At 46.7% G+C, this 13,485-nt stretch overlaps 1 protein-coding gene across 2 annotated transcripts in view; it reads right to left on the bottom strand.

Annotated features, from left to right (window-relative positions):
* LOC138978952 (receptor-transporting protein 3-like) overlaps positions 1–12,142 on the bottom strand; it is a 294,059-nt gene extending 281,917 nt beyond the window's left edge. For both annotated transcript variants that reach the window (XM_070351763.1, XM_070351762.1), the window contains exons 1-2: positions 11,099–12,142; positions 9,370–10,067 (exon numbers count right to left, since the gene is read on the bottom strand). In XM_070351763.1, coding sequence (XP_070207864.1) covers positions 9,370–9,632 — 263 coding nt within the window. In that variant the 5' untranslated portion in view covers positions 9,633–10,067; positions 11,099–12,142. The remainder of the gene's footprint in view (positions 1–9,369; positions 10,068–11,098) is intronic.
* Between the last annotated feature and the right edge of the window lie 1,343 nt (positions 12,143–13,485).

Raw genomic sequence — 13,485 nt, 5'->3', positions numbered from 1 at the left:
TCTCTAAGTGAGTTGTCAGGGGAGTGAATGTTAGCTCTGTCTCTAAGTGAGTTGTCAGGGGAGTGAATGTTACCTCTGTCTGTAAGTGAGTTGTCAGGGGGGAGTGAATGTTAGCTCTGTCTCTAAGTGAGTTGTCAGGGGAGTGAATGTTAGCTCTGTCTCTAAGTGAGTTGTCAGGGGAGTGAATGTTACCTCTGTCTGTAAGTGAGTTGTCAGGGGGGAGTGAATGTTAGCTCTGTCTCTAAGTGAGTTGTCAGGGGAGTGAATGTTCCCTCTGTCTGTAAGTGAGTTGTCAGGGGGGAGTGAATGTTAGCTCTGTCTCTACGTGAGTTGTCAGGGGAGTGAATGTTAGCTCTGTCTCTAAGTGAGTTGTCAGGGGAGTGAATGTTAGCTCTGTCTCTAAGTGAGTTGTCAGGGGAGTGAATGTTACCTCTGTCTGTAAGTGAGTTGTCAGGGGAGTGAATGTTAGCTCTGTCTCTAAGTGAGTTGTCAGGGGAGTGAATGTTAGCTCTGTCTCTAAGTGAGTTGTCAGGGGAGTGAATGTTACCTCTGTCTGTAAGTGAGTTGTCAGGGGAGTGAATGTTACCTCTGTCTCAAAGTGAGTTGTCAGGGGAGTGAATGTTAGCTCTGTCTCTAAGTGAGTTGTCAGGGGAGTGAATGTTAGCTCTGTCTCTAAGTGAGTTGTCAGGGGAGTGAATGTTAGCTCTGTCTCTAAGTGCGTTGTCAGGGGAGTGAATGTTAGCTCTGTCTCTAAGTGAGTTGTCAGGGGGGGGGGGGGGGTGTGAATGTTACCTCTGTCTCTAAGTGAGTTGTCAGGGGAGTGAATGTTAGCTCTGTCTCCAAGTGAGTTGTCAGGGGGGGGGGGTGAATGTTAGCTCTGTCTCCAAGTGAGTTGTCAGGGGGGAGGGGGGGTGAATGTCAGGTCTGTCTCTAAGTGAGTTGTCAGGGGAGTGAATGTTACCTCTGTCTCTAAGTGAGTTGTCAGGGGAGTGAATGTTACCTCTGTCTCTAAGTGAGTTGTCAGGGGAGTGAATGTTAGCTCTGTCTCTAAGTGAGTTGTCAGGGGAGTGAATGTTAGCTCTGTCTCTAAGTGAGTTGTCAGGGGAGTGAATGTTAGCTCTGTCTCTAAGTGAGTTGTCAGGGGAGTGAATGTTAGCTCTGTCTCTAAGTGAGTTGTCAGGGGTGTGAATGTTAGCTCTGTCTCTAAGTGAGTTGTCAGGGGGGTGAATGTTAGCTCTGTCTCTGAGTGAGTTGTCAGGGGGGTGAATGTTAGCACTGTCTCTAAGTGAGTTGTCAAGGGTGTGTGAATGTTACCTCTGTCTGTAAGTGAGTTGTCAGGGGTGTGAATGTTACCTCTGTCTCTAAGTGAGTTGTCAGGGGAGTGAATGTTAGCTCTGTCTGTAAGTGAGTTGTCAGGGGTGTGAATGTTAGCTCTGTCTCTACGTGAGTTGTCAGGGGAGTGAATGTTAGCTCTGTCTCTAAGTGAGTTGTCAGGGGAGTGAATGTTAGCTCTGTCTCTACGTGAGTTGTCAGGGGAGTGAATGTTAGCTCTGTCTCTAAGTGAGTTGTCAGGGGAGTGAATGTTACCTCTGTCTCTAAGTGAGTTGTCAGGGGAGTGAATGTTACCTCTGTCTGTAAGTGAGTTGTCAGGGGAGTGAATGTTACCTCTGTCTCTAAGTGCGTTGTCAGGGGAGTGAATGTTAGCTCTGTCTCTGAGTGAGTTGTCAGAGGGAGTGAATGTTAGCTCTGTCTGTAAGTGAGTTGTCAGGGGGGTGAATGCATATGTTAGCTCTGTCTCTAAGTGAGTTGTCAGGGGTGTGAATGTTAGCTCTGTCTCTGAGTGAGTTGTCAGAGGGAGTGAATGTTAGCTCTGTCTGTAAGTGAGTTGTCAGGGGGGTGAATGCATATGTTAGCTCTGTCTCTAAGTGAGTTGTCAGAGGGAGTGAATGTTAGCTCTGTCTGTAAGTGAGTTGTCAGGGGGGTGAATGCATATGTTAGCTCTGTCTCTAAGTGAGTTGTCAGGGGAGTGAATGTTAGCTCTGTCTCTAAGTGAGTTGTCAGGGGTGTGAATGTTAGCTCTGTCTCTAAGTGAGTTGTCAGGGGGGTGAATGTTAGCTCTGTCTCTAAGTGAGTTGTCAGGGGAGTGAATGTTAGCTCTGTCTGTAAGTGAGTTGTCAGGGAGGTGAATGCATATGTTAGCTCTGTCTCTAAGTGAGTTGTCAGGGGAGTGAATGTTAGCTCTGTCTCTAAGTGAGTTGTCAGGGGAGTGAATGTTAGCTCTGTCTCTAAGTGAGTTGTCAGGGGGGTGAATGTTAGCTCTGTCTCTAAGTGAGTTGTCAGGGGAGTGAATGTTAGCTCTGTCTCTAAGTGAGTTGTCAGGGGAGTGAATGTTAGCTCTGTCTCTAAGTGAGTTGTCAGGGGAGTGAATGTTACCTCTGTCTCTAAGTGAGTTGTCAGGGGAGTGAATGTTAGCTCTGTCTCTAAGTGAGTTGTCAGGGGAGTGAATGTTAGCTCTGTCTCTAAGTGAGTTGTCAGGGGAGTGAATGTTAGCTCTGTCTCTAAGTGAGTTGTCAGGGGAGTGAATGTTAGCTCTGTCTCTAAGTGAGTTGTCAGGGGAGTGAATGTTACCTCTGTCTCTAAGTGAGTTGTCAGGGGAGTGAATGTTAGCTCTGTCTCTAAGTGAGTTGTCAGGGGAGTGAATGTTAGCTCTGTCTCTAAGTGAGTTGTCAGGGGGGAGTGAATGTTAGCTCTGTCTCTAAGTGAGTTGTCAGGGGAGTGAATGTTAGCTCTGTCTCTAAGTGAGTTGTCAGGGGAGTGAATGTTAGTTCTGTCTCTAAGTGAGTTGTCAGGGGAGTGAATGTTAGCTCTGTCTCTAAGTGAGTTGTCAGGGGAGTGAATGTTAGCTCTGTCTCTAAGTGAGTTGTCAGGGGAGTGAATGTTAGTTCTGTCTCTAAGTGAGTTGTCAGGGGGGAGTGAATGTTAGCTCTGTCTCTAAGTGAGTTGTCAGGGGAGTGAATGTTAGCTCTGTCTCTAAGTGAGTTGTCAGGGGAGTGAATGTTAGCTCTGTCTCTAAGTGAGTTGTCAGGGAAGTGAATGTTAGCTCTGTCTCTAAGTGAGTTGTCAGGGGGGGTGAATGTTAGTTCTGTCTCTAAGTGAGTTGTCAGGGGGGTGAATGTTACCTCTGTCTCTAAGTGAGTTGTCAGGGGAGTGAATGTTAGCTCTGTCTCTAAGTGAGTTGTCAGGGGGGGGTGAATGTTAGTTCTGTCTCTAAGTGAGTTGTCAGGGGGGTGAATGTTACCTCTGTCTCTAAGTGAGTTGTCAGGGGGGAGTGAATGTTAGCTCTGTCTCTAAGTGAGTTGTCAGGGGGGTGAATGTTACCTCTGTCTCTAAGTGAGTTGTCAGGGGAGTGAATGTTAGCTCTGTCTCTAAGTGAGTTGTCAGGGGGGAGTGAATGTTAGCTCTGTCTCTAAGTGAGTTGTCAGGGGGGTGAATGTTAGCTCTGTCTCTAAGTGAGTTGTCAGGGGAGTGAATGTTAGTTCTGTCTCTAAGTGAGTTGTCAGGGGAGTGAATGTTAGCTCTGTCTCTAAGTGAGTTGTCAGGGGAGTGAATGTTAGCTCTGTCTCTAAGTGAGTTGTCAGGGGAGTGAATGTTAGCTCTGTCTCTAAGTGAGTTGTCAGGGGGGGTGAATGTTAGCTCTGTCTCTAAGTGAGTTGTCAGGGGAGTGAATGTTAGCTCTGTCTCTAAGTGAGTTGTCAGGGGAGTGAATGTTAGTTCTGTCTCTAAGTGAGTTGTCAGGGGAGTGAATGTTAGTTCTGTCTCTGAGTGAGTTGTCAGGGGGGTGAATGTTAGTTCTGTCTCTAAGTGAGTTGTCAGGGGAGTGAATGTTAGCTCTGTCTCTAAGTGAGTTGTCAGGGGAGTGAATGTTAGCTCTGTCTCTAAGTGAGTTGTCAGGGGAGTGAATGTTAGCTCTGTCTCTAAGTGAGTTGTCAGGGGGGAGTGAATGTTAGCTCTGTCTCTAAGTGAGTTGTCAGGGGGGTGAATGTTAGCTCTGTCTCTAAGTGAGTTGTCAGGGGAGTGAATGTTAGTTCTGTCTCTAAGTGAGTTGTCAGGGGAGTGAATGTTAGCTCTGTCTCTAAGTGAGTTGTCAGGGGAGTGAATGTTAGCTCTGTCTCTAAGTGAGTTGTCAGGGAAGTGAATGTTAGCTCTGTCTCTAAGTGAGTTGTCAGGGGGGTGAATGTTACCTCTGTCTCTAAGTGAGTTGTCAGGGGAGTGAATGTTAGCTCTGTCTCTAAGTGAGTTGTCAGGGGGGAGTGAATGTTAGCTCTGTCTCTAAGTGAGTTGTCAGGGGAGTGAATGTTAGCTCTGTCTCTAAGTGAGTTGTCAGGGGGGAGTGAATGTTAGCTCTGTCTCTAAGTGAGTTGTCAGGGGGGAGTGAATGTTAGCTCTGTCTCTAAGTGAGTTGTCAGGGGGGAGTGAATGTTAGCTCTGTCTCTAAGTGAGTTGTCAGGGGGGAGTGAATGTTAGCTCTGTCTCTAAGTGAGTTGTCAGGGGAGTGAATGTTAGCTCTGTCTCTAAGTGAGTTGTCAGGGGGGAGTGAATGTTAGCTCTGTCTCTAAGTGAGTTGTCAGGGGGGAGTGAATGTTAGCTCTGTCTCTAAGTGAGTTGTCAGGGGGGAGTGAATGTTAGCTCTGTCTCTAAGTGAGTTGTCAGGGGGGAGTGAATGTTAGCTCTGTCTCTAAGTGAGTTGTCAGGGGGGAGTGAATGTTAGCTCTGTCTCTAAGTGAGTTGTCAGGGGAGTGAATGTTAGCTCTGTATCTAAGTGAGTTGTCAGGGGAGTGAATGTTAGCTCTGTCTCTAAGTGAGTTGTCAGGGGGGTAAATGTTAGCTCTGTCTCTAAGTGAGTTGTCAGGGGAGTGAATGTTAGCTCTGTCTCTAAGTGAGTTGTCAGGGGAGTGAATGTTACCTCTGTCTCTAAGTGAGTTGTCAGGGGAGTGAATGTTAGCTCTGTCTCTAAGTGAGTTGTCAGGGGAGTGAATGTTAGCTCTGTCTCTAAGTGAGTTGTCAGGGGGGTGAATGTTACCTCTGTCTCTAAGTGAGTTGTCAGGGGAGTGAATGTTAGCTCTGTCTCTAAGTGAGTTGTCAGGGGGGTGAATGTTACCTCTGTCTCTAAGTGAGTTGTCAGGGGAGTGAATGTTAGCTCTGTCTCTAAGTGAGTTGTCAGGGGAGTGAATGTTAGCTCTGTCTCTAAGTGAGTTGTCAGGGGAGTGAATGTTACCTCTGTCTCTAAGTGAGTTGTCAGGGGAGTGAATGTTAGCTCTGTCTCTAAGTGAGTTGTCAGGGGGGAGTGAATGTTACCTCTGTCTGTAAGTGAGTTGTCAGGGGAGTGAATGTTAGCTCTGTCTCTAAGTGAGTTGTCAGGGGGGTAAATGTTAGCTCTGTCTCTAAGTGAGTTGTCAGGGGGGAGTAAATGTTAGCTCTGTCTCTAAGTGAGTTGTCAGGGGAGTGAATGTTACCTCTGTCTCTAAGTGAGTTGTCAGGGGGGTGAATGTTAGCTCTGTCTCTAAGTGAGTTGTCAGGGGGGTGAATGTTAGCTCTGTCTCTAAGTGAGTTGTCAGGGGAGTGAATGTTAGCTCTGTCTCTAAGTGAGTTGTCAGGGGGGTGAATGTTAGCTCTGTCTCTAAGTGAGTTGTCAGGGGGGAGTAAATGTTAGCTCTGTCTCTAAGTGAGTTGTCAGGGGAGTGAATGTTACCTCTGTCTCTAAGTGAGTTGTCAGGGGGGTGAATGTTAGCTCTGTCTCTACGTGAGTTGTCAGGGGGGAGTGAATGTTACCTCTGTCTGTAAGTGAGTTGTCAGGGGGGAGTGAATGTTACCTCTGTATCTAAGTGAGTTGTCAGAGGGAGTGAATGTTAGCTCTGTCTCTAAGTGAGTTGTCAGGGGAGTGAATGTTAGCTCTGTCTCTAAGTGAGTTGTCAGGGGGGTGAATGTTAGCTCTGTCTCTAAGTGAAATGTCAGGGGAGTGAATGTTAGCTCTGTCTCTAAGTGAGTTGTCAGGGGGGTGAATGTTAGTTCTGTCTCTAAGTGAGTTGTCAGGGGAGTGAATGTTACCTCTGTCTCTAAGTGAGTTGTCAGGGGAGTGAATGTTACCTCTGTCTCTAAGTGAGTTGTCAGGGGAGTGAATGTTAGCTCTGTCTCTAAGTGAGTTGTCAGGGGAGTGAATGTTACCTCTGTCTCTAAGTGAGTTGTCAGGGGGGTGAATGTTAGCTCTGTCTCTAAGTGAGTTGTCAGGGGAGTGAATGTTACCTCTGTCTCTGAGTGAGTTGTCAGGGGAGTGAATGTTAGCTCTGTCTCTAAGTGAGTTGTCAGGGGAGTGAATGTTACCTCTGTCTCTAAGTGAGTTGTCAGGGGAGTGAATGTTAGCTCTGTCTCTAAGTGAGTTGTCAGGGGAGTGAATGTTACCTCTGTCTCTAAGTGAGTTGTCAGGGGAGTGAATGTTACCTCTGTCTGTAAGTGAGTTGTCAGGGGAGTGAATGTTAGCTCTGTCTCTAAGTGAGTTTGTCAGGGGGGTGAATGTTAGCTCTGTCTCTAAGTGAGTTGTCAGGGGGGTGAATGTTAGCTCTGTCTCTAAGTGAGTTGTCAGGGGGGTGAATGTTAGCTCTGTCTCTAAGTGAGTTGTCAGGGGGGAGTGAATGTTAGCTCTGTCTCTAAGTGAGTTGTCAGGGGAGTGAATGTTACCTCTGTCTCTAAGTGAGTTGTCAGGGGGGTGAATGTTAGCTCTGTCTCTAAGTGAGTTGTCAGGGGAGTGAATGTTACCTCTGTCTCTAAGTGAGTTGTCAGGGGGGAGTGAATGTTAGCTCTGTCTCTAAGTGAGTTGTCAGGGGAGTGAATGTTACCTCTGTCTGTAAGTGAGTTGTCAGGGGAGTGAATGTTAGCTCTGTCTCTAAGTGAGTTTGTCAGGGGGGTGTGAATGTTACCTCTGTCTCTAAGTGAGTTGTCAGGGGAGTGAATGTTACCTCTGTCTCTAAGTGAGTTGTCAGGGGGGAGTGAATGTTAGCTCTGTCTCTAAGTGAGTTGTCAGGGGAGTGAATGTTAGCTCTGTCTCTAAGTGAGTTGTCAGGGGAGTGAATGTTAGCTCTGTCTCTAAGTGAGTTGTCAGGGGAGTGAATGTTAGCTCTGTCTCTAAGTGAGTTGTCAGGGGGGTGAATGTTAGCTCTGTCTCTAAGTGAGTTGTCAGGGGAGTGAATGTTAGCTCTGTCTCTAAGTGAGTTGTCAGGGGAGTGAATGTTAGCTCTGTCTCTAAGTGAGTTGTCAGGGGGGTGAATGTTAGCTCTGTCTCTAAGTGAGTTGTCAGGGGAGTGAATGTTACCTCTGTCTCTAAGTGAGTTGTCAGGGGGGAGTGAATGTTACCTCTGTCTCTGAGTGAGTTGTCAGGGGAGTGAATGTTACCTCTGTCTCTACGTGAGTTGTCAGGGGAGTGAATGTTAGCTCTGTCTCTAAGTGAGTTGTCAGGGGGGTGAATGTTAGCTCTGTCTCTAAGTGAGTTGTCAGGGGGGTGAATGTTAGCTCTGTCTCTAAGTGAGTTGTCAGGGGGGTGAATGTTAGCTCTGTCTCTGAGTGAGTTGTCAGAGGGAGTGAATGTTAGTTCTGTCTCTAAGTGCGTTGTCAGGGGAGTGAATGTTAGCTCTGTCTCTAAGTGAGTTGTCAGGGGGGGGGGGTGAATGTTACCTCTGTCTTTAAGTGAGTTGTCAGGGGAGTGAATGTTAGCTCTGTCTCTAAGTGAGTTGTCAGGGGGGGGGGGGGGGTGAATGTTACCTCTGTCTTTAAGTGAGTTGTCAGGGGAGTGAATGTTAGCTCTGTCTCCGAGTCTAAGTGAGTTGTCAGCGACCACTCTGCTCGGTGCGAGTAGTACTTGTTGGTGGTGTCAGCAACTATCGTAACTCAGGTGTCATTCGACTTTCACTCGTCATTGCCAGTGACTGTCGTAACTCAGGTGTCACTCGACTTTCACTCGTCATTGCCAGTGACTGTCGTAACTCATGTGTCACTCGAGTCGACTTTCACTCGTCATTGCCAGTGCTCTACATGCATCACTATTCAGACCAAGGCACTCACTTTAATACATACACACTGTTACTCACTTTAATACATACGCACTGTTACTCACTTTAATACATACGCACTGTTACTCACTTTAATACATACGCACTGTTACTCACTTTAATACATACGCACTGTTACTCACTTTAATACATACACACTGTTACTCGCTTTAATACATACACACTGTTATTCACTTTAATGCATACACACTGTTACTCACTGTAATACATACACACTGTTATTCACTTTAATGCATACACACTGTTACTCACTGTAATACATACACACTGTTACTCACTTTAATACATACACACTGTTACTCACTTTAATACATACACACTGTTACTCACTGTAATACATACACACTGTTACTCACTTTAATACATACACACTGTTACTCACTGTAATACATACACACTGTTACTCACTGTAATACATACACACTGTTACTCACTTTAATACATACACACTGTTACTCACTGTAATACATACACACTGTTACTCACTTTAATACATACACACTGTTACTCACTGTAATACATACACACTGTTACTCACTTTAATACATACACACTGTTACTCACTTTAATACATACACACTGTTACTCGCTTTAATACATTCTCACTGTTACTCACTTTAATACATACACACTGTTACTCACGGGTCACGCGAAGAGACAAAACAAAGAGACAAAACAAAGAGACAGGAACAAAACCAAAATGAAAGGGTGAGACAGGAAAGTATGGGGAAGGACAGGCAACTAAAGGAAAGAAATGGAGGCGGACAAAAGATCAGGCCAGCAATTTAAAAAAAAAACAGGTAATAAAAGAACAGGAAACAAAAGACAAGGATACAACAGAACATGACAGGAAAGTCCAGGAAACAATATAACAGCAATCAGAAGAAAGGGAATCCGAAAAACAGCAAACAAATGAACAGCAAACAAAAAGCCAGAAAACAAAAGAATAGGAAACAAAAGATTTGGAAACAAAAGGACAGGAAACAAAAGGACAGGAAACAAAAGATTTGGAAAGAAAAGAACAGGAAACCAAAGGCCAGGAAACCAAAAAACAGGAAACCAAATGCATGAAAAACAAAAGAACAGGAAACAAAAGAACAGGAAAGGCCAGGAAACCAAAGGCCAGGAAACCAAAGGCCAGGAAACCAAAGGCCAGGAAACCAAAGGCCAGGAAACCAAAGGCCAGGAAACCAAAAACCAAAGGCCAGGGGAAAGCGGACAGGAAAGCAGGAAGAGAAGATAGTATACTCACGACGCTGAGGGCGACACTGGGGCTGATACGGCGACACCAGAGTTGAAAAAGGTGACGAACTCGTTTAGCAAGCTCACACTGTTCACATTGTTCATCGTGTTCACGGTGCTCATTGTGTTCACTGGGGTCACTGGGGTCATAGGGGTCACTGGGGGGCTGCTGGAACCCCCCTTCGTCAGCTCCCCTGCGGCGGGAACCAGGCCGTTGCTATGACGACCACCCGCCGCAGGGTTAAAGACACTCACATAGCAGGGGACTAGCATGATGTCTGCGTCCGTTTCCACGGTGATACAGTTGTCTTGGTGACTGTTACCACGGTGATACAGTTGTCTTGGTGACTGTTTCCACGGTGATACAGTTGTCTTGGTGACTGTTACCACGGTGATACAGTTGTCTTGGTGACTGTTTCCACGGTGATACAGTTGTCTGGGTGACTGTTACCACGGTGATGCAGTTGTCTTGGCGATGCTGACACCGAAAGTGAAGGTTAACGCTGCCAGACCGCGCACTCGCTCACACGCTGCCGGTCACTGTTACCACGCTGCCGGTCACTCGCTCACACGCTGCCGGTCACTCGCTCACACGCTGCCGGTCACTGTTACCACGCTGCCGGTCACTCGCTCACACGCTGCCGGTCACTCGCTCACACGCTGCCGGTCACTGTTACCACGCGAAGCACAAACACCGCCATGATGGGACTGAAAACAGATAGGACATAGATACATACACCGCCATGATGGGACTGAAAACAGATAGGACATAGATACATACACCGCCATGATGGGACTGAAAACAGATAGGACATAGATACAGACACCGCCATGATGGGACTGAAAACAGATAGGACATAGATACATACACCGCCATGATGGGACTGAAAACAGATAGGACATAGATACATACACCGCCATGATGGGACTGAAAACAGATAGGACATAGATACATACACCGCCATGATGGGACTGAAAACAGATAGGACATAGATACATACATCTGATCCTGTGTTTGCTCTGTGAGCCGTGTATACTGCTTTCAGTTTGGGTTGGCTTACCGAGAGTTTCTGCTTACGGTGGGTGTGTGTTTTACTACCTGGCGTCATATCATGATCTCTCCAAATTCAGTTTTCTCTTTTTGGATCCTGGATTGAAATAGACACTCTATAGATCTACTCACCACGCCAGTCGACTGGCCGGAGGAGGGCAATGGGGGCGGAGGGGGGGGGGGCGGGCGGGCGGGAATTACACACCACTTTTGTGACAGGGATGGAGACGAGGTAGTCACGCCAGCCATTGACAAACACTCAGGGTGACCCCTCCCCCCTTTCCCCCGCCCCGACACCCCCCCCCCCCCCCCCCCCGTCCGTCATCGCGGTGAGCCCCTGAGCCTTTAATCATATCTACACCTGTCTACACCTGTCTCACTCCGCTGACCTCGTCAACCTAGTGCTCCAGCTGACCGCTCAGATACCAACCCTGTTCTACACGAAACAAACAAAACCCCGCACACATACACAATCACAACAAAACTAACTTACAAAGAAACACACAAATAAAGAAAACATTAACCAAACAACCAAACAACCAAACAAACACACAAACTAACAACCAAACAACCAAACAAAAACCAAACAAATAGACACACACACACACACACACACACACACACACATGCACACACACCCACACACACACACACAAGCAAACAAACAAACACAAACACACACACTGACCAGAAGGCAGACGTTTTCGTCGCAGAAGCCGTACGGTATATGTGTCAAGATATGCCTTGGTACTTCCACGTGGGCACAGATTTGTTTTGTCTTGACCTAGGCCGCACAGTTATATCTATGTGTGTCTCTCTCTGTGTCACAGTGTTATACCGGTATGTCAAGATATGCCTTGGTACTTCCACATGGGCACAGATTTGTTTTGTCTAGACCAGGGCACAGTTATATCTATGTGTGTCTCTCTCTCTGTCACACTGTTATACCGGTATGTCAAGAATTGCCTTGGTACTTCCACGTAGGCACAGCTGTTGTTGCTGTCTATACCCAGTTATATCTATCCCTGCCTCACCGTTGCATGAGCCACATGCACACAGTATAATTATATGTATGCCAATGTACTTCCACGTTGGTGCAGATTTGTCAGAACTCGGACATTGTTGTTTGAAGAAGTCTAGACGGACAAAGTGCATCACTGGCACACATATCTATAGGGAAGACACAATCAGTCTAGACGGTCAAAGTGCATCACTGGCACACATATAGGGAAGACACAATCAGTCTAGACGGTCGGACACTAAGCTCACAGAAAGTCCAGACGGTCGGTTTGGACAGAGATTATAAGATTGTGAGGTTCCGTCACGGAACAGGCTATACAGACCCTAGACTAGAACCGGTGAGAAGAAGAGAAGAGCACTTCCACAGATGACGATCAAGAAGAAGAGAAGAGCACCTCCACAGATGACGATCAAGAAGAAGAGAAGAGCACCTCCACAGATGACGATCAAGAAGAAGAGAAGAGCACCTCCACAGATGACGATCAAGAAGAAGAGAAGAGCACTTCCACAGATGACGATCAAGAAGAAGAGAGATAACTGCCGGCTGGTATTGTCAGGCTAAAGACACTGACGGTATCAGTGAGTTGTGTTGCAAGAAACAAAAGCTGGCACCTTCACAATCAGCCTACACACACAGACTGCCAAGAAGAACAGGTCGCTTCCGGCACGGGGAAGACAGAGTGGTGACACACAGCTGACAGTGTAGGCAGTTATGGATGCCGGGTATTTAATAATGTCAACACAATGTCATCTCTCGCCCCCCCCCCCCCCTCCTTTTACTGAATTGCCGTGGCTTTCCTCCCTCCCTTGTGCCCCACCCCCCGGTGGCTTTCCTTCCCCCCTTGTGCCGCGAGCTTGTCCTTCGTTCTCCTTGCGAATTGCTGTGACACAGTATCCTTGTGCCCCCCCCCCCCTCTCCCCCAATTACCCTTACCATAACTCATCTTCACACTCTTTCTTCTCAACTGTTTGTGAAATAAAATGCTGATTGTATAGTGTTTTATGTTACACGTACGTAACCAGTTTAACTCACATTTTTATTAACCACATGTAAACAAACATTTCATTACAAGCACTTTACTGAGTTCGTTTTCTACACAAATCATATGAACAGAATTTCCACAAGCACTTGTAATACATTTTGATTAAAAAAAAAATGATTAAAAAATTATGTCTGAAGCCTTGTTGCAAAACCAGCTTCTTTATTGATCCGAGGGACACGACGCTTCCACCAATGAAGGCTTTATTGATCCGAGAGACACGACGCTTCCACCAATGAAGGCTTTATTGATCCGAGGGACACGACGCTTCCACCAATGAAGGCTTTATTGATCCGAGAGACACGACGCTTCCACCAATGAAGGCTTTATTGATCCGAGAGACACGACGCTTCCACCAATGAAGGCTTTATTGAACCGAGGGACACGACGCTTCCACCAATGAAGGCTTTATTGATCCGAGAGACACGACGCTTCCACCAATGAAGACTTTATTGATCCGAGAGACACGACGCTTCCACCAATGAAGGCTTTATTGATCCGAGAGACACGACGCTTCCACCAATGAAGGCTTTATTGATCCGAGAGACACGACGCTTCCACCAATGAAGGCTTTATTGATCCGAGAGACACGACGCTTCCACCAATGAAGGCTTTATTGATGCGAGAGACACGACGCTTCCACCAATGAAGGCTTTATTGATCCGAGAGACACGACGCTTCCACCAATGAAGGCTTTATTGATCCGAGAGACACGACGCTTCCACCAATGAAGGCTTTATTGATCCGAGAGACACGACGCTTCCACCAATGAAGGCTTTTTTGATCCGAGAGACACGACGCTTCCACCAATGAAGGCTTTATTGATCCGAGAGACACGACGCTTCCACCAATGAAGACTTTATTGATCCGAGAGACACGACGCTTCCACCAATGAAGGCTTTATTGATCCGAGAGACACGACGCTTCCACCAATGAAGACTTTATTGATTCGCGAGACACGACGCTTCCACCAATGAAGACTTTATCGATCCGAGAGACACGACGCTTCCAACAA

This window comes from Littorina saxatilis, linkage group LG10 (genome assembly GCF_037325665.1).
Source record: "Littorina saxatilis isolate snail1 linkage group LG10, US_GU_Lsax_2.0, whole genome shotgun sequence".
Classification (NCBI taxonomy): Eukaryota; Metazoa; Mollusca; class Gastropoda; order Littorinimorpha; family Littorinidae; genus Littorina; species Littorina saxatilis.
The sequence above is the reverse complement of the archived record's forward strand: the minus strand, read 5'-3'. Positions and strand labels throughout refer to the sequence as shown.